The sequence below is a fragment of the Ptychodera flava genome, chromosome 12 (assembly GCF_041260155.1).
Source record: "Ptychodera flava strain L36383 chromosome 12, AS_Pfla_20210202, whole genome shotgun sequence".
NCBI lineage: Eukaryota > Metazoa > Hemichordata > Enteropneusta > Ptychoderidae > Ptychodera > Ptychodera flava.
Window position 1 is genome coordinate 9,046,830 of NC_091939.1, and position 22,245 is coordinate 9,069,074.

Below are 22,245 nucleotides of genomic sequence, written 5' to 3' on the forward strand. Positions count from 1 at the left end.
AGAACTGTCTCCTGAATGCTTCCTTGCGATGATGTTCAAAGCAATTCACTGAACAAGATGTCATTTGCGGTGGTGCAAACACATGTGAAGACGAAAACGTTTTCTGTTAAAAACAGAACAAGGATTCAATTTAAGAGCAAATAGATAAAGTATAAAGTAAGATTGTTAGTGTTATGAAAACACATATACATTGGAATCTATGACAGAAGTTCTCATAGAATATCATCGAATGGTCTCTCATAGAATATCATTGAGTGGTCTCTCATTGGATATCATTGAATGGTCTCTCATAGGATATCATTGAATGGTCTCTCATAGAATATCATTGAATGATCTCTCATAGAATATTATTGACTGGTCTCGCATTGAGTGGTCTCTCATAGAATATCATTGAATAGTCTCTCATAGAATATCATTGAATGGTCTCTCGTAGAATATTATTAAATGGTCTCTCATTGAGTGGTCTCTCATAGAATATCATTTAGTGGTCTCTCATAGGATATCATTGAATGGTCTCTCATAGAATATCATTGAATGATCTCTCATAGAATATTATTGACTGGTCTCTCATTGAGTGGTCTCTCATAGGATATCATTGAATAGTCTCTCATAGAATATCATTGAATGATCTCTCATAGAATATTATTAAATGGTCTCTCATTGAGTGGTCTCTCATAGAATATAATTGAATGGTCTCTCATAGAATATCCTTGAGTGGTCTCTCATTGAATATCATTGAATGATCACACATAGAATATCAGTGAGTGGTCTCTCATAGAATATCATTGAATAGTCTCTCATAGAATATCATTGAATGGTCTCTCATAGAATATCATTGAATGGTCTCTCATACAATATCATTGAATGGTATGGTCTCGCATAGAATATCATTGAATAGTCTCTCATAGAATATCATTGAATGGGTCTCTCATAGAATATTATTGAATGGTCTCTCATTGAGTGGTGTCTCATAGAATATCATTGAATGGCCTCTCATAGAATATCATTGAGTGGTCTCTCATAGAACATCATTGAATTGTCTCTCATTGAATATCATTGAGGGGTCTCATTGAATATCATAGAACGGTCTCTCATAGAACATCATTAAGTGGTCTCTCATAGAAAAATATCATTGAATGGTCTCTCATAGAATATCATTGAATGGGCTCATATTCTTCTAATAGAAAATCCCACCAGGGGAATTCTGTCTTAAATTTAGCTGATAACATTAAAGGACTGTAATGTGAGATATACTGTATTGACACTAAGACTTCAAATAGAAAAAGAATTTCTTCCAAAATATTATTGAGTTATTCATAAAATATGGTCATATATGAATGAGGATCTAAAAAGGAAATGGAAATTAGGACAACTTTTTAAGACAATTAGATTGAGAAAACAGGAAATTATGTATTAGTGAAAACAAACACATCATTTTGCTTTAATAACAACTGAATTTTTGGCCACATTCAAAAATGATGGGAAATTTTATAAAACAGTAACAGATGACTGTTTACATAGGGCGATTTAGGTCAAAGTTCAATTGACATACTTGTCTGCCAGCAGGACTTCTCATCCTTGATATTTACAAGCGTATTGTATAAACGTCATAGGTTACGGCTATATGTTTATAATAATAACATCAATCATTTCTAGCCATAGTACCGGTATAATATATTCATTTGAACATGGATGAGGGTGTTACGTTGATATCTAGTTCCGCAATCTTCTCAGAGTTGTCATATTTCAAACATCTCTGAAACAAAGGTGAAAATAGAGGGAAAGTTTCCTGAAGACAGATATTATAGCAGCCGTTTGCATCAGTGATGTGCTGGCCGAAATTCAGAAGAAAACTGTAATGCTAAAATATGTCTTGTACTTTTCACTATTATGTGTATTTGAAAGTCAGATACAGGAAAAAAATGTGAAAAGAAAAGACTGTTCATATCATGTCTACCCTATGTGCTTTTTTCTGTTGATATACAGCCACCAATTTCAAGTAATCATGATCTGTTAGTACATGCAGTGTCTGTCACTGCCTGACGAATCATGAAATGAAATATTTACAAAACTGAATTTTCAGAGGTTAATACACCAGCAGGGCTTTGGGTAATTGTATAGGCAAAGACAAAATTTGCATGTTGCCAACTGCAGACATCACGTTTCATTTCAGGACTCTTTAAAATTTATATGTGTCACTGGTGGTCATCAATAATGTATTAGAGTGAATGTTTGAACCATGGATTGTAATGTGCAAGTAGGAGATGGGAAAGTACAGAAGAAGTGTGGGGATTATGTTATTGACAGATAAGTGTGGTTGGAGTGGGCGGTGATGCATCCTCTTTTGTCCAGCCGGAAAAAAAGATTAATGGAGAAATTTTAAGAAATTGCTGAGTGCAATCACCCTGAAACATTTATTCATAGTTTGGTCTCATTGAAGGTCTCATTGTAGTGATAAAATGATCATTGAGTATATTGTAATGACATAATAAGCTGACTGACTGACAGATGGTGAGATATCCTTGTAGTTGTTTTCAGATTCAGATGCAGACAACACCAACTGGCACATGGTTGTGCCTTTCAGTTGTGCTTTGGATTGTGATGTCTAAATTAAGATACCTGCAGCTATAGATGTGTACCTTCCGCAAATGTTCTTTGACGTCATATGTTTTGCACGTAAAACTCTTCTCAGAAAGCAAATATATGTAGGAAAAGAAAGCAAAATGAGATGCAAAAGTCGTTGATAGTGTTGTAGAAGCTGGATAAGGAAAGAGAGACAACCAAGCGGACTGTCTGGCTCCTTGGTCATGCAAGCAGACATACTGCTGTCTGTGGACACAGTCAGCATGCAATTACTTGCTCCAGTTATATAAACAGAATGTAGATCAGTGCCAATCTAGTAGGACATGTTACCCTAGGTTGCGGTAGTGCATCGTCCCACCATTCAATATCTGCAGTAAAGGAGGTAATGACAGAAAAGGCTACCTCTTTACACTGAGACAAGTGTGTTTACGGATAATTTTCAACACACCCGAGTTACCAGTGATTTTCACTTTTAGGCCAACTAAATAAAAACCATGCTGCGGAAACTTGTCTATTGCTACAAGTGTACTATCAGGAAACAAGGCTGACGTGCCTCCTTTAATTTACCATAAATGGGCGTTTGGAAATTTGGTAAAAAGGGCCAAGATGCTCCACTTGCCATATTTGGAAATATGCAAATTGGCAACGAGTGAGAAACTTTACAACTCTTGGTTGAATACAGCCCTTTGTAACAATTCTTGTTTCTGGTACAAGAATAGCGTCAGTAGCTCAGAACACGTACTCTGAAGATTATGCAGCCATCACTGAAAGAAAACTGTGCTCTCTCAACCCCACCTAGACTTGGTTCAAGTCTGTGATTGTGAATGTTTGAGTGGAGTGAACGTAATAATTTGTATTTTGCTTTCATGTGAAACGAGCGCGTGAGTGGACGCGATGAGTAGGGTGAACGCGATGAGTTGAGTGAACGCTATACAGCGGAGTTTCACCCGGAATCACAGACTTGGCTTTCTTGCACGATCTGCGTTGCTATAAATTATTCATGAGATGACGTTTTCTGTACTCATATATTATTCATAAGATGACATCACTAAATTTTACACATTGGGAGGAGTTACCAATTGACCCAAACGAGACGTGCCTAAAACTCACATGGCGTTGATGACAAAATGTCGAGCGCGATCACTCCCACAAAAGTCTGTACGACCTCTGTTGTATCACCGAAAACGCGTGAAAATATCTGTGTTGTTTGTGGGGCCCATGTTGCAAAATGCGAAAATCGTCGCCGGTTATTCAAGGATGGGAAAAGACACCGTCCTTACAGTTGTAGCCTGTTCTCTTACGTGCCCAAAGCGATGGAAATCCCGGGTGGAAATCAAAACAATCTGGGGCGACTTCGTATGTCAGTGATTTTCCGCTGCCGGTTGGTGCGCAGACGTACACATCTTTTCCCTCAATGTAACTCTCAACAAGCTTTCCTTGGTAATCTAGCATGATTAGCGATGGTCGACCGATCAGTTGTAAAACGCGGTTGATGTACGAACTTGATGCCATTAGGCATATAAAACGTACTCGATGTCTAGCTTTGCACGGAGATGACAACAAACGTTTTATAATAATGCATGCAGAGGTTTATTAGCATGCGTTCTCCTTATTGGCCAGAATAACGGCGGGGGCTGTCAATCATTTTGTATTTGCTTACGTCACTGTGTACACAGTCCGTCTCACCGCCTGTACTTTGCAAGAAGTCCAAGTCGGTGAATCCGGCAGAAACTAACTCACTACTGCGCAGCCTCAAACGTGACGCATTCAATCGCTGGGAAAACCTGGCGTGAGCTGCCAAATTCCGGATAGGTTTGTACGAAATAGGAGAGACAAAAGAGACAATATTATAAATGATTTTATTTTCTTAAAATTCACCGACTTGAACCAAGTCTAAACCCCACCTTGTCATAGATTGCTCCAATGGAGACATGTTGCATGAAGCCCAACCCATATAAGGCTGTCACACAACCCTTTTATGTGCGTAATACCTCTTTTAATAAAACCGGTATTCAGCGTGGTGAATGCTTTAAAAACTGTGTAAGATTAAATTAAACTTTGCATTTACAGAACACAAAATTGTGATAATTCCAAGTATTAATGCCTCATTGTTTCTTTTCAATCTTCATTTTAAAATGCATGACAAATTATAGAAGGATCTCGTAAGTTAATTTTCCTATTTTATTTCCTTACCGAATTACCTCTTGAAATAGAGATTATAGAATAGCGGTGGCAGCTGTTTGTTGGAGAGGCGCTTGTATTTCCTTTTCTGGTGCTTAATCAGTCATTACTAATTGCATCCTTCTCTTTAAGTTTGCCATAACTGTAGTGATGACTAAACAGTTACCTTTTATGTGGTTCATGTAATCTTTACTCAGTGTGTTTCTTTTGCAGAGAATGTACATCTCACTATTTTTAGCCGGGTTGATGGGGTATTTTCCAATTTCAAGCCTCTTTTTATTTTTTCAAGGCATGCTTGCATGATTTGAGTTCTGCAGTCTGCAATTTAAGATATTTTATAAGGATAAGCACCAGCACTGGTGAAATAAAACACTGGCGACCGAAGAGCAGAAAAGGTTCTCTTTTCCAGAAACTGCCTGGCAGTTTTTCACACATCAAAGCATAATTCTGCACAAATGCATGAAATTCATTTCCTTCTCTCGGATTACTTTCTTACTGCAAGGCAACCTATAACTGAATTCTTTTTTAAGAATTGGGAACCTTTTTTCTTTTCTTCTTTTCTTGCTCCTGTCATGCCAAAAGCTCAATTTTCAAATTTTAATCAGATCATGTTTTTATCTTCACACGCAAAGCACAAACAATATTGTACTAATGTATACTTTAAACTTTTAGCTTCCATTTGACATATTAATATTATACAGCAGGGGAACTATACCGGTACTGCATGTCAGGGTCTGTTTATACGTCTATCAGTCTGTCTTCATGTATGTATGTACATATGTATGTACATACATGTGTGCTGATATACATGTTTATATACCGGTATGTGTGTATGTCTGTGTATGTGTGTATATCTATACACATGTATATGTATACATTTGTGTGTGTATGTATATGTACATGCATACACATATACACACATAAACACACAATATATATATATATATATATATATATATATATATATATATATATTATATATATATATATATATATACACACACACACACACACACACACACACACACACACACACACACACACACACATATATCACAAATACATGTACCGGTATATGTATGCGTGCGCGTGTGTCTGTATGTGCACATGTATGTATGCACATATACCAGTATTGTTCCGGCTAAGGTTTCAAGAAGGTAAGCAAGTCTGATGTTTGTAGCTGCAGGGCCAACCCAGCAGCAATTCAGAAACTATGCTAGTCTGAAAAATATGCAAATGGCCTACCTTGAGTCAGTGAGCATCTGTCTTCTGTTTATCTACTATTTGCAGTTTGTCTGTGTGTATGTCTATAAATATGTTCAGGTGTACGCATAAATGGGTGAATATGTGTTCTTTTCTTCAAAAATTGCATTCTCTGAGACTTCCAATCTGATGGCTATGAAATGTGACTTTGTACCAAACTTGTACATACCGGTAGTGTGATCAAATATACATACTTATCAAATATAAATACGTTTTTTTAAAATCAATTTTCACATTTTTGGTCACAACATCTCAGGAAAAGCTTGTTTGATTATTTTCAGATTTGGTTTGTAGGTTTGTAGGAATGATTTCTGTGACAAATTTTCTGTATAATGATGAAGAAGTGTTTTGTTACAGAAATTTTTCAAGCCTCATAACAGTATTTGGTCAAACTATACTCTGAAAGTGCTCATGCAATGGTTGTACTCTGGAATAAAAAAGACACGATGTGCAACTACAGACTCAGTACGCCCAAAAGATCATGATACAAAGAAATCCATTTGTACCAGCGCATACAGATCGAATACACGTACATGTATTTCTATTTGCATTTTAAAATACACACATGGGTTGGTTTGTACCGTATGTGGTCCATTTGAATTCCATGTTTGACCTATTGCTTTGAATAGTTAATTCTAAGTCCTTAGCAAGTGTTGAAATCTGACATACCTCTGGAATTTTGTTTGTACTTTCTCAGCATAGATAAAATCTGTCATAGGTACAGATTTTTTTGGCCAGTTTTCTCAGTATTGGGCAAAACATCTACTCTTGAACTATTTTACAATAGCTGAAAAAATCAGTATGTCAAACCCCATCAGTTGTTCGCCAATGGGAGCAAATGTCATCGGCACTATATTTTACGTACCATATTGGTCACTCCTGCTAAAGTCAAGGTATGGGATGTGTCCATTTCCATGTGTCTATAAATTATCCAAGACTCATTTTTTGGACATACATGTAACTTGATCTGTTCCAGACAAAGTTCACAGAAAAGAGACAATGTCACTGTTTTATTCTCAAGTGCTGATATGATCAGTCCTGGTTGACAAACAGCTATTTTTCACAGTGTTCTTTTATGTCCTATGACATTATCATTGTACTGGATGTCAGGAAATTCAACACAATAACCACACACAGTAACAAGGGGATCTTTTGTGACTTTGTTTTGAAATGAGATCCAATGTGGCTGTCAATGGTGCGGTTTGTTGCAGTCTTTTCATTTTGTGCCCAGAATTGTTGTTATTCAGACATGCTTGGACAAAAAAATTCAAAATTTGCTTGAGGGACAACTTATTGAGACTTCTATATGCTTTTTAGTATGTTATATATCATGTATGAGCCAAATTGCATTTGTTTCAACATATTAGAGTCTGAATTTGTAAATATCAACTGGTTTTACTGTGTCATAAACATTTATTTGCAACGTTATGTATTTGTAAAGATTTCATGGATATAAAGTTTAACCTTTCTGTAGGATGACATTTTGGGATGAAAAGATGCAAACTTTATCTCCATTGAAATGTTTCTGTTGCGTTTTCTATTATGATACTCTAATATCCATAGAGGTCCATATATCTTTCTTTCATGAATATGACTTTATTTGTGTACCGTCTATTTACTGTCTGTTCTGTGCTGTTTTGTGTCTATGTTTACAACTAGTATTGTCTTGCGAATTCCGAACTACTGTCATTGGATTATGGATTGGTATGATTGCGATTATTTTATCCATATGTAGATCATGATAAACTAATTTCTGCCCTTATTTTGACATGTTCATGAAGATTTAATGGCTTGGTGTTACATTTTGTCAAGAAAGTTAGGTATAGGTCTTGCAATTCCATAAGTTGCAAAAATTGATATTTTATATAAAATAGTTGGTGGATGGATGATATGCCTGATCCCTTTTTTGACATAGTACTGGTCTGCAATTCTATTTTGTGTCTCCTTTGTCTTCAATAAACCTTTCACCCTTCAACAACTCGGCACTATATACCTCCCACAGATGATATTTTACATCCCATATCTCTCTACAAAATGGTACTTTTTACACTTACAATGTATAAAAACAATGACAATATAGAGATGACTCTCCAATGCAATTTTTTTTTAACAAAAGTTTGTAATCAATATTCAAATCCAGCATTTAACATGTAATAAAGTATGACCTGGAGTGACACTCTTGTTTTAACATAAAATTATAATTCAAACAGCATGTAGATTTGATGGTAAGATCTTTGTCAAGGGATGCTACTTGCCTTTCCCCTGTCACAAATTATCAATTTTTTTAATTGCTGAATGTAGATATTAGCTAACAGTTTATTTTGATTTGTTCCAAGCCAAATTGCTTGATATTTTTTTTATCTTCTGAGAATATTATTGAATTTTCCAGTACATGACATGAGCTGGCTTTTTCCGTATTGCCGAGTGAAGCAGGCAAACAGTACATGCATTGATGTCTGGGTCTCGTACATACATGAACTCCATGAGCAAGTTTTCCATGCTTTAATCTTAAAAAAGGGCGCCGTTAATCTGGTGGAGACTTAGATCAGAGAAAAGGATTACCATTTTATCCGTGAAATGACCCTTGCCTGAAGCCAGAGTAGAATGTGAGCTACATGGCCTTGTTAAAAGCTATGCTTAATGTAGATACTCAAGGTGAAAAAGAGCTGTTTTGTGGAATTGGAAGGGCACATGTATCTCTCCAAAAAACGAACGAACCTGTCAACTTTGTCAGAGAATTCGAGAACATTAGTTTGGATTGTATCACATCAGAAAGGAAGATGGACACATATTCCTTGTCAAAGTATTTGAAATTACAGCAATGCTAAGCACTGCTGTGTGCTGCCCAGTTCAATGATAGATAGATCTCCTGAAAGGAAGTATACAAGGTTTGCCTCAGAGGCTCAGAGATGAAGTGGAAAAAAAACCAATGACATAGGTCTGTTGTCTTCAAACAAACTTTCCAGTTACATTTCCTCAAGATTAATAATGCCATGTCTTGCTCCTCTACTTTGGTAGTTGTACTAGCCTGTTTAAAACATTTTTTATGCAAATGTTGAGTTGACGATATTAATATCATAAAAACTTTCTTACATGTGTTGGTAGATTACGAACATTGCCTGCACGTTGTTGGAATCCATATCAACATTGTTACCAAAACTTGGCCAGATTATGTTTCGTCAAGATATAAAGATTCTGTGCGATATTGCAAAAGTCTATCTTGTTCTATTTGATATAGCAAAGATTTGATGCAAAGAAGAATTGTAGCATGTGGAGACAGGAAAGAATGGAATGGGCAATTTGACTTTTATTAATTGTGCAAAGAAAGAGTCAAAGGAGATATAGCCCATGTGCAAATGATAAACACTGTCTGTATATGATCTTGCAACTACTGCAGTGCTCTCGTTAGATTTTACGGTTTCTATAATCTCTGATATGCCACAAGTTGACATGATTCAGTTAGACGGCAATGCTAAACCACTCTGTCACTAAATTCATGGACAGGATCATGTATATTTCATGACATGTCGAGAGAACAGATTAAGAGTGGCTAGACACATGACCTGATACGGAATATTTTATGACAATATACATGTACATGCCTTAGAGTGAATGTACTGAATTTTACATGTTTGTGATGGACGAGCAGTTTCTCAATTGACAGGATTGGAAAGAATAACTTGAGCGAAAGGTTGATTAGGTGATGGGTTTCATCCAATAAAGTGTGTCACGTGTGAGAAACAGCAGAAATACCTGATTGACAGGTTATCTTGCCACTTCAGAGACTTCGGCTGTTTTCTACCGATTACAAAACAACCCCACTAAGCTGCACTGAAGGCTGTGATTGTGTGAATCAAGGTTTATCTTTGATCTGTGTGATTGTCGTAAACATGTCATTGTGCCATCCCCATAGTTCGGTGCTTTTTCGTAAATTAAACTGACATTTTATCAAAAGTACACGGTGACATTTCTGCTGCTGTGGCTGGGTCTGTTTTATTAGGGCTGTTGGCATATTTACGACAGTGCAATTTGTGTCACATGACATGTATATCATGAATAGCCTACAGTAAATCTTGTTTTCCTGTAAATATTGATATACTGTTACATATCCACAGTTTTGTTCTTGTTTGCACAAATTCCAATCCATGACAATTTTGTTATTTCAATTCAAATTTGCATTCACTGTGATGGTAACATGAAAAAAAATGAAAAAATGAAAAAAAAAAAAAAAAATAAAGATAAAAAAAACAAAAAAAAAAAAAAAAAAAAAACAAAAAAAAAACCAACCAGAAATATACGGAATGAAATGAAATTTGTTGATTTTAGCTGTAGGCCATGTCTGTCAGAGAGATTTAAAGTTGAAAGCAAGCAACATTTGCTTGGTAAATAACAGTAACATACTGTAAAATTTTGATTTTGATTGTACAAATACTTCATGGAGTGTTCATTAAAGGTATTCAAAAGATCAGTTTATCAGTTGCAGCTTCTTAGAAATGAGGCTGTGTGAATCCTGAGCTGGACAATTCTCAGGAGAGAAATTGCAAAATGTGAACTTACAGCAATTACTTTAAAGTAATATTAATCCTTTCAATGGCACTGTCCTCAATATATACAAGGTCACTATTAATAACAGTGAATAGCAAGAAATTGGTTCAGGACATGAAAATAGATTAACTGCATATGCAGTGAAACCTGTATGTCAGTGTTCTGAGCAAGCAGGGGCCAAAACTAAGTTTGAACTCTGAATTCAAACTCAGATTGTGTATTTCACTAAAGTTGACAACTTTCATAAAAGTAACTGAAGCAAGACTGATATAGACTTTACTTGGCCGGGCTTGTATTTGGTGAGGTTAGATGTAAATTCTCTTTAATGAGAATATTTAATCACGCATATTTTATACTCAAAAGCAAGTTAGGCTCAAAGGATGCATTACATCTTTTTGAAGGCGTTTGCAAGGTATGAGTACTTTTTGGTACGGGACCCGTTGGTCCAACAGCTTCCAGAACTGTTGCCTACCTGATATTCATTGTCATCTGAAATATAGCCCCCCCTCAAACAAACCACTAATTAAAAATGACTCTTGACAGTTCTGACTTAAATTTTTACTTATCCTTTTTTCTCTTCCTTTCCTTTGTTTCTCTTTGCTGCAGCCCTTTTCCAAGAAAGCAGTAGATCATGTACAATCCAAACTCACCAAGAGAGAAGTACCAACAAATTTATTTGAGGTAAGATCAGTTTGGTTTGCTTTTTACAGACTACTACAATTAGTGCTAAAAAAAACAGACAGTCAAGATTACGGGGAAAGCATTCTTGGACGGCATAATCAACAGAAAGATGGGTTTTGGACAGAATAATGGTAGCACTATTATGCGTCCCTTTGAGTGCTGTAATTTTTTCCCACCAAAATTTGAGTGCAATATGTTACCAATTTTTATGAAGTTTTCTGTAAATTTTTTGATAATTTTTGACCAAATGGACATAAAATTTCATTGACTACAGTTTTTTATCAAAATTTTGGCAAAAATCTGAAAAAAATGGACTGGGGGTACATTTTATAAAGGCGACAAAAATTGACTTTTGTGGTCAAAGAGTTAAAAAAGGAAAATGTTAACCATGATTGTTCTTTCATTAAGGAAACTTTTAACTATGCTTTCACAATCAAAAGTAAAACCAGAGCTTTCTGTGCAATGATTCGTAAGGAAAGGAAATGACCGTAAAAGTATAGTGTATTTGTAATTCAAAATGGCTGCCTTTCTTTGTGTAAACTCAGTGGAAAAACATGAATTTGTGATTTTACAAAGCAAAATAGTGAAAGATGAATTTTCTGCAGTGATTAAAAGAACGAGTCATAGGAGGAATTGAAAAAGAGGAGGAATTGAAAAAGAGAAAAAGAAACTTAACAAGAGAAACCTTGAATTTTTTGTATATTACAAAATCTGTCCTTGAGATACACATAGCTAGGACAGTGGAAGCCCAAGAGTGAAATCATCAGTATCTGCAATCATTTTGTGTAACTCCAGGATAAAAGGGACTCAGATGCAGAGTAATATCAAGACTAAGCCTTAAGTTCACCTTCAAATACTAATAATACTGTACGTGAAGGGTTCTAAAGGGAAAAGCAAAAAGATTAATGCTTTGAGAAAAGAGCAGCATAGCGAGGCTTCACCTGTGTGTGTGTGTGTGTGTGTGTGTGTGTGTGTGTGTGTGTGTTAGTGAATCAGTTGAGAGGATGTGAAGTTCTACGAGGTCTTCAATGGCTTATGTGATTCATGAATCTTAATCCTCCTTCTTTGTAAGCAAGGGACATCACAATTAACACTCGTGCCGTGTGTTGCTGATGTGTGACACAACTCAGACATTGAGTCAAATTCGTGGTAATAGCTGACCATGATAGATTGGCACGATTAACTTGCTGCTTCTTAATCAAGGTATAAGTCTAGGAAAGCAGTTGTCGTCGACATTGCAATGCTTGGCAGTAACAGCCTTTTTTCCACTACCCCGGTATGGTATTGCTATGCCATACAGCTTTGTGAGGATGTCTTGTCCAGCCACTTTTCAAACCCAGGGATTTCCTCACTGTACAGTGATCTCTTGGAAAATGGCAATATGATTTGAGAGAAGTGGGTTTCGTCCACCTGCTCTCTCCAATGTTGATCCATTAAAATTCTAAATTTTTCAGGCATTTGACAAGTGAAAAAATAGCTGTATTTGCAGTGTTTGAGTTCATATCTACATCTTATAGTTAAAAACATTCAAGAGGTGCTGTCACCATCTGCTGTGATGTGAGAAAACTCGGCAGCTTAACTCATTACTAGAGCACTGTATTTACGAATTGAAAGTGATAGAATGATGCATTCTCTGATGTCCTTCTCAACGTATATTTTGAAAGCCAGCCCAACAGGTATCATATTACCATACACATGGAAATTCACAGGAATTATTCAATATTGAAGTGTTATGAAATTCACAGGAATTATTCAATATTAAAGTGTTATGAAATTCACAGGAATTATTCAATATTAAAGTGTTATTGTTCTTCATTTTATATAGCACTGATTTGGTTCGGAGCATTCGGAATAGGAAATGGAAATTTGTCTTTATTAGGACTTTGCTGATTTGTCAGCTTTGATATCAAAAACATGGTATTCCCTCGTGGCAAAAGTGCATGTTATAAGTCATAGGCAACATGTCACTTCACTGAGTCCCTGTCCATTTCAAATTTTTGCCCCAGAGTATTCACTTTGTTTGGAGAAGATATAACACACAAAAATCGTGACTTTGGCATTAATTATGTATAGGGTGTTCGATTGATGATATTGCTAGAATTTGAAAGGAAATGCATCTGACAAATGGTCTGTTCCCTTTGTTATAGAATATATTGATCATAAATCACCATCTTTGTACTATAGGAGGAGTAGGAACATTGCAGCTTCCAGTTTATTTATGTGCTGTGTGGTGAAGTCTCTTATTGTATGTGTCAACAATGAAAAGATGGATGCGCATTTGGTCCTGTCAGTTTGAACTGTGAAAGTGATGATAGGTCTGGCTTTGCAGCAAGAGCAGCATCACTAACTTAAACATGGCAATACCTTTCTGATGTGTCTATAGATCTACCATGAACTTATGAACTGACTTAAAAAAATTGGACAGCAATATCTTAAAACTTACCTATGTGATAATGATTAATGTCAACAGAATTCTAATGGAATTAAATATCATGCAGCAAAATGACCCGGACTGATTTTGATAATGAAATTTTCCATGTTTCTTCTTTCTTCCTTGCAGCCATACATTGAAGAAATTTGCAACTCTCTTGAGGGGAAATTTTAACAAATTTGTAGAAAGGTGAGTATTGGCTTTGAGTTTTTTAGCTCATATTTGGTTGTAATATAAAACCAAAAAGAGCTTATATGATGAGTCTGAGTGGCGTCTGTGTCCTGTATATTTTTAAAGGTAGGGGACTCGATCCCAGGGATCAAGTTTGTTTCTTGTCTGTGAGAGGATGATGGAGATGTCACGGCCTTTTGTGTTCTGTTGAAATTGTAATCTACTGAGTATATTTCCAGGCAAGACAATCTGATGCCTGTCACAGAGCTTTAAAGAATTTTTTTATCATTACCCATTTCTCCCAGTATTGATTGTGTATGTGTCGGGGAAGACAATTGGTTACATCAAATAGTAGTTTTGACAAATGAAGATTTTCAACAGTGAGTAAACTATGGTTTTGGCAAGCTTGTGCATACTGAAACTACAGTACATGTCTATTGTACATCACCAACTCTGCATTTTCAGTGTCACAAGAAACATTTTCATATGTACTGGCACAGATCTGATGCCATCAAATCTTGGTGGCTCTCGAAATTTACCAAAAATCAACAAAAAAATCATGCACCCGCACTGTGTTGATTTTATGTGATTCTAAACTACCATATGCTAGTCAGACCAACATCGTAATCAAATGTTGTCAAAATGAAAATTACTTTCTAATATCTCATTTTCAAAGTTCAAACATGATCTGAGAATTTAATGAAACTGCAGATTTGTCAGACCAGAAGGGTTACAGATTCCCTATAGAACACAACTGAGACAAATCACTTTTGACTATTAAAGTCCTCTCACAGGAGTGCTTGAGTTTCCCCTCAGAAAAAACAGCACGCAAGGTTTGTCTCCTAGCCAAGAATTATCAAGTGTGTAATATAGAGGATTGGAACTTGCAGAGTAGTAGTTTCCAGATCTCAAAGGAGTTAATGATCATTGCAGTTCAGGACTAGATCATGGGTAAAATTTTGAAAATTAACCCCTCTGAGTCATTGTTGGTGAAAACTGTGCATATAAACTGCAGTACTTTGTTTTTCGGGATTTTTTATGCGATATACTGGAAAGGTTGCCAAAGTAGATGAAGATAACTGTAAAGAAAGCTGTCACTTCTTAAAAGGTATTTTGCTTTACACATCATGTATGTAAACCATTTCATGCTGATCAGTGATGCAGAAATGGTGAAGCAGCCATATTTGATGGATCTGATGAGTTTGTCAAATGTTGAATCCGGTGATTCCTATTCTTTCTTATACAAGAACTTTTAGAGAGAGAAACTGGAACTTCCAAAATCTTGTCACTACTTTTGTGGCACACAGCCTATCCTAAGTATTGGAGATAGAATAATTCTGTGATGAGATGAACTTTCAGTGTTAAGAACAAAATTGTGAATGAACATAATGTATGATAATGTGTTGTAAAATAGATAACAGTACAAGTGTGACTTCACATAGCCCCGTGAACATTAACAACAAACATTACATGAGATCGGTGAAAGCTGCCAATACCAGGTGTTCTAACCTGCCGTAAATAAGGAGAGCTCGAACTTAGATGAATAGGAAAGGGAAAAAAGATTACATGAATAGTTATTGATACTGTGTGTTCAGCCCTGTCCTTCCTCAAGCTGCTGAAAACTGTAGTGAAATGGATTCTAAGATCTATTCAAAAACTTATTGATGGCAAAATCTGCATACGAATGTCTATCAAGTGTACAGGATAGATGAGATACCAGTATTATACAGTGTTCCAGCCTAACATATTCCATGCATGTTTTATTCTTCATCATGTTCTGTTTCTGAAACTGTCATCTCTCCTTCATGAAAAATTCAAATGTAATTTATTCTGACTCGCTTCAATGTATGGACCATGTTTCAGTTGATTTCACAAAATTTGTCATTTCGTCTAATTTCTTCCTTTGGATGGCTCTACAATGGTTTCTTCCCAGAATGCCCAAGGAGAGCAAAAATAATCAATAAGTCATGATTTCAGGCGGAAAAGAAAGATTTTACTGTCTGTCAAGCTGATCAGCTGACCAAGCTTACTGGTTGAATCCTGAAATTACCTGTCATACGTTCGGTTAACAATTTGCTTATTAAAGGCAGAATATACCAAAGGGACAGATATTTGGACAGATATTTGGGGCTCATTTGTAAACTAAAGATTGAAACTTAAGTTTTTACAAGTTTATTTTTTTAAATAAAAAAAATATATATTTACCCCTTGGTATGGCAGCCATTTTAAATTTCAAGTGTCAGTGTTAAAATGTTTTAATTTTTTCTCTTATACCAAATTTGCCCAGTAATACCAATTTTATTTTAAACTTTTCTTTATACTAAAACCTCGAGTACAAGTTTACAGTCTTTCCATTTTGAGGCATATACCGCCTTTGAAAAGTGCATTTTTAGAGTTGTTTTTTTGTCAAAAGAAAATATGCCGCTTGGATAGCAATACAGTTTTCAACAGTTTTTTGAAAGCTTATACATATATATATTTGTTTCTTTGTTTTCAGTGAAAAATTTACCAGATTTTGCCAATGGAAAAATGTAGAACTAAATATAAATGTAAGTTACTTTTTCATATTCAGTATAATTTCTGTAAAGTTGAAAGAGATTTGTTGATGCATTTTTGGAGTGAACCTTTTTAATAGTGATATATTGCTATTGATTTCATACCACTGTCCATCAGTTGAAGTCACAATTCGGTGAACCAGAAATTGGAGAGACAAATTTGAATCAGTAGTTGAAGCTTACTTCTTGTGCACATGTGTTAACAGACAGTTTTTCAAGATGGCTATGCCTGTTGTGGTTACCTGCTCAGAGGGAAAGGAAATTGTGTGTTTTATTGTCTCCTCTTACAAATGTGAAATGTGAATATGCCCACACATTCAAAAAATAAATTTGCAGAAAAGCAGCTTACGGAAGTTGGTAGATTGAATCAAAAGCAAAACTCCTCAGCAGGTCGAAAGCTGACCAGATTTGCCATTTGTCTGCATTTTGTTCCATTCCGAATATCTGATTATATTTGTAGTTATTTGTGTTTGTCTGCTTTTTAATGCTTTTTCAGTCTTTTGATAATCTTTGTTTCCTTTCATTGTTTGATTTCTTTAGTTAACAATGAACGACTTCAGTGTTCACAGAATTATTGGCAGGGGAGGTTTCGGTGAAGTATACGGGTGCAGAAAAGCAGACACTGGCAAAATGTAAGTTGTTTTCTGTGTGTGTGTGTTTGTGTACCGGGTATGTGGGTTTGTGATAGAGAGTTGTCTTTGACGACAAGTCCTTCAGGATCTACCGGTATATGCTCCTGGGCAGGATGTTCCGTGTAGGATGATAACTTGAATAGCATGTACTTTTGCCATTTCATAATCAAGTAATCGACGTTATAAAGTCTGTACAAAATAAGGAGTACACATTAGGAATGCAATTCCACATGTGATGCACCATTGCTTTGCATATACTCAGACAGAGGAACATAGTGTGTGTCAGCGCCAATTGTAGAGACTTCCATTTAGTTCCAAAATCATGCTAGTGAAAAGAATGTTAGGTTTTTGTTAATGCTAAAATGAAAGCAGTATATAACGGAGTTTGATTACAGATTGCCCACGTTCTTTTACACTCAGAAACGTCAGTTTGTTCATCGGAATCATTTCATCTCCTTTTTTGTGTGAATATGAGGGTGTGAAAAGGGTTCTATCAACAGCTTATTTTGTGCAAGAGACAATGAGTAACATTGAAAATTTAGTAATACCAGGTTTTGCCAGAAGGCAGCATCCTAACTGAAACCCACATGTGAATTATAGAATGGCTACCTAATTCCATTCTCTCTTTTTCACAGAATCACCAGTGTTTCCAACAAACAAATTAATAGACTCCCCAGTGATAATTCTCGTGTTTACAAAGGTATTCTTACTAACAGTAGAATCTGAAACGCGGATGTCTTTCAGAGGTGATCTATCTTGGGAAAACGAAAAAAGGGAGCTTGTCTTTTCAAACAAAAATACCTTATCAATGACCATGGGAGCTATTCCCTTAGTTTACACTTTCAACAGTTCAAGGATAGAGAATCCCAGAGGTAAAGCCTGTTGTGCAACCATGGAATAGCTGGTGACCATGGAAAATTAATGCAGGCAGCTTGTGTATACCCTGGAACATGTTTTGTCAAAAGTTTTGCCAAGCAATAAAGGCTGTTATAACTGGAACAGAATTTTTGTTTGTCATTGAAAAAAATTGAAAATACACATGCAAAAATTGATCAAGTATGTGAACAAAAATCAAATATTGTGACAAATCCTGTTTTCAAGGGTTTTTTCAAGTGTGTAATTATTTGATGTTGCTTTGATTAACTTCCTAGCAGTGTAGACAAATCAAATATGACATCTTGACTTTGTAATGCGGGGAATTGTATTTTAAATTCTGATATCTAACATGATGAACTCTATTAACACCAAATTCTTTTTCTAAACTGTTATTTATTTCATCCATGAAAATATCTTATTTCATTAAATGATGTTGACAATCTTTTTTGTCAGCATGATTTGCTGTTAGATTTAGGGAAAATAAGCAGAATCATGAAACACTATCCTGTACAATATGAGATTTAAAGGCAAAAAACTAAACCTAACAAAAAGTAGTTGCTTGAATTTATCAAAATGATGAAGAGAAGTGTAGGTCGGTTTCCTCCCTTCTTTATGAATTCCATTGTACTGTCTAGGTCTCACACCTCACTTGCCATTATTTTTGCCTCATCGAATGCTGTCTGTCTGTCTTTTTGTTGAATGTAATCACAGGTATGCAATGAAGTGCTTAGATAAGAAAAGAATCAAAATGAAGCAAGGTGAAACACTAGCTCTCAACGAACGTATTATGCTGTCTCTGGTCAGTGAGGTAAGGTCATGGTGTTTTTATCTTGATGAGTGGATATAGAAAACGTGCACAGGACCAGAGTAAGTAAATAGCTTGTTTTGCGTCAGTTTGCACGTAGGCTTTTTAGAGTTTTCCAGGAAAAAACATACTTCTCTTGCAGAATTTTCCACTGTTTCCACAAAATCATGACTTTTACATTGCAATAAATCACTTTCTTACTGCAATCATATTACAATCATTATGCTGAGGTAAAATTGTGCTAGAAGTATATAGTGACAGGAGCAGGCAGGTTGTATGAGGAAACAGTAAAATAGTGGTGTATTTATTTTCATGTTAGATTTATTGTGCATGTTTTTGACTGCTTATATGCCTATTTTTCAGAATTTTTTTGTGGACGCAAAATAAAGAATTTACTTACCTTGGCTCAACTCATCGAAACCATCAAAACAAAATGTAAATGACAATATGACCTTGCTAAATTGTTCTTCACTAAAATGGAGACACAAATAGTTGATGGTAAATTTTTAAATGATACTATCTTTTTACAAGATCTTGGCAAAAGACAAATTGAGAGGAATGATACGGAGTTAGGCAGTCTACGAAAGTCTTAATGCTGTAAAGTTCCCTATTGCACAACCTCACCTGAGTGCTGTTTTTTGTAATCCATGAGTTCTGCCAGATGTGTAATATGTAAAAAAATTGAAGAACTCCATAAAAGCACCAATTTTTTAATTCCTACCAGGGGAAAATGTAGCAGTATTTGCTGTGTAGATGGGCAAGTCAAGGCTTGAAACATCTGGATTTGAAATGATTCAAATTTCTCTGAAGCATCTCAATCAAACTTTTCAAGGAGTATCATGAAAGAATCTGTCATTCTAATTGCATGTAGATGGTATTTTCAAAAAAGTCTGACATCTGTGTGGACACCTGGCTTTTTTCTAGATGGCTTTCTAAAGAAACCAGAAGTTGCAATTCCTACGTTAGAGATTGCTGTATTATTCTTCAGCGCAAACATATTACAATCTGTCCATTCATTTGAATTTGTTAGTCAAGGAGACTGTGTAATATATTTCTTTTTGTGTGTTACAATAATGTTGTGTCACAAGCCCCAGTATGGCATACAGTGTTTGTAATGTTGCTACGGCTACAGCTATGTAAAGTACAATTTTTTTGCATCTGGCATATTTTTGTTATTCTTTAGTTGCCATGGTAAATCCCTTCCTACCTCCGCACATCCATTCTCCTTTCATTTCCACTGTGTTGGACAATATCTTTCTTTTGTGTAAAAAGTCGATTCCTATTTTATTTTGTGGGCTGTTGTGATTAAACTGTTTGCCAGTAGTGCATGGTACACACTGATGTTTATTTTCATTCTAAAGCCCCCAGTGGTCATAGCTTGTCTGTGCTTACAACAAAAAATTTGTTTATGAAAGTTTCTTGGGATACTGGCACACCAGTATTTGAATTTCTAAAATGTATTTCTAACCCACCAGGAATTCATCCAGAAGGAAGGTTCACAGTGTAAAAAATACAAATTTTTTTTTTAAATGCTTCCATGTGTAACGTATATGATACGTATTTAGTAGCATTTCAGAAACCATAAATGAAGCATGAAAACTGAATATTGTAAATGCACACGACAAGGTACACATCCACTTTTCAGACTCGGGGTTGCTCTGTATTTGTGTTTTTATTTTTGAATTACCAGTTGACAAAGCACTGTCTGTACTGATCTTATGACACCCTTGACTCGACTTTAGGTGGACAGTCCGTTTGTAGTGTGCATGACCTATGCATTTCATACGCCAGAGAAGCTCTGTTTTATCCTGGACTTGATGAGTGGTAAGGCCATAGGATAGATGGATAGTTAAATATAGATGAATGTGTTTTTTTGATAAAAATTCCCCCTCCTAACAAATGTCTGTTATGTCCAATGGACAAGCTATCCCCCCTCTGGTCTGTGCCTACTCATGAACCTGTGTATGATGAAGCAGTCATATATCTGTACAGAGACGTATCGTACCATGTGGACATTTGTATCGGTTTTGGCCTCCAAAGCACAAATTGTTGATATCATGCAACCAGTGTGGGCTGTTTTTCCATACAAAAGTGCCTGTGGTATAAGTCCCTTGAATACAGGTTCGTGTTTTTGGCGCTGCTCCATCAGGGGGGGATAGCCTGTGCCATCTGTTTGGTTGCAACGTATCGTATCCTTCTTTAGTCCTTTGTCTAATCTGTGCTCGGAGACTGGCTAGATTAGATTGGAAGGGCTTTGGATGTCGTGAGACTTGTTCTCTTACAATGTGGTCTTGTGCCTGTAGGTTGACAGTCCCTTCATTGTCTGTATGACCTATGCCTTCCAAACGCCAGAGAAGCTGTGTTTTATACTGGATTTGATGAATGGTAAGACGTGTTTCACTGTGCGTGTGTTATATACATTTAGAAAAAAAAACACACACTCCATCCATAACATTTCCTTTTCTTCTTTTACTATCATGATTCCATTTTCTGTTTTCAACCTTTTTTTCCAAACCAAGGCATTCATGCTGTTTGTGGACTTAGAGATCATCTGTTTAGCTGTGTTATTATTTTTTTCAATTTTATTTTACGTTTTGTCTCATTTCGTGAACTTTTGTATCTCTGACACATCACTGCAAATTCCAGTTACAAAAGCAGGCTCCATCAGGCAAATGTTGACATTTTCGTGTTATTTGATATTAAGTTTGTTTTATGTTCTGTCTTCAATAGCCAACAAATTATCCTGTTGCTCAGAGAGAATACCTTGGTTTGTCTTTCCAAAGTTCTAACTCACATAAACCACACAAGATTTACTAGTACTAAACGTAACCCCTTTTTAGGATAGAAAAATTACCTTTGACTGAGTGCACTTTTACTGCAGTTTACTAACACTGTTTCAAAGTTGAAAACCTTTCAATTTTTGTCCAACTTTTGGGACACATTTTGCAACAATTCCGTACATCTGTTTTAAAAAACATGTATATATATATCGCAAATAGGAATCACCTTTTATCATTCATATTTGCTTTTCATTGGTGAACTTGTGAAGTGAATGTGATTATTTAGAATGTAGGCTCTACTGAAGAGAGCTTGTTAGTATTTGTCCTGTCCAACAAGGCTCCAACCAAAGAGAGCTTGTGAATATTTGTCCTGTCCAACAAGGCTCCAGTCCAGCTCCTTGTTTTTTTTATCTGCCCAGTTGGCCATATATAAAATGTCAATGAATATTGTGATGGCATATACTGTTTAACTGTGGTTCTGTCTTGATTTGCCGACTGTGGTTAAAAACAAAAATCAGGTTTTTCAGTTTTATCAAGTGTTGCCATTGCCCTTGCAAATCTGAGAGATTTAAAATAAAAAAGACAGTGTGTTCACAAAAAACAGATTCATATTCAAGTCAAGTGGTGCAGACAGCCAGAAAATACCGTGAAAATTCTCCCTGAACCACTTACATGTTATTCTTTAAAGAGACCAAAAATCGCCTCAAAAAATTTAAAGTCCACTCTTCATTGAAATGAAGCT

The 22,245-nt window shown here is 35.8% G+C and overlaps 1 protein-coding gene across 1 annotated transcript in view; it reads left to right on the forward strand.

Moving 5' to 3' along the window:
- LOC139144908 (G protein-coupled receptor kinase 3-like) overlaps positions 1-22,245 on the forward strand; it is a 135,301-nt gene that overhangs the window by 73,295 nt on the left and 39,761 nt on the right. Inside the window, 7 exon segments of the mRNA XM_070715734.1 lie at positions 11,179-11,253; positions 13,814-13,851; positions 13,853-13,873; positions 16,353-16,404; positions 16,951-17,042; positions 18,630-18,726; positions 21,027-21,108. Coding sequence (XP_070571835.1) covers positions 11,179-11,253; positions 13,814-13,851; positions 13,853-13,873; positions 16,353-16,404; positions 16,951-17,042; positions 18,630-18,726; positions 21,027-21,108 — 457 coding nt within the window.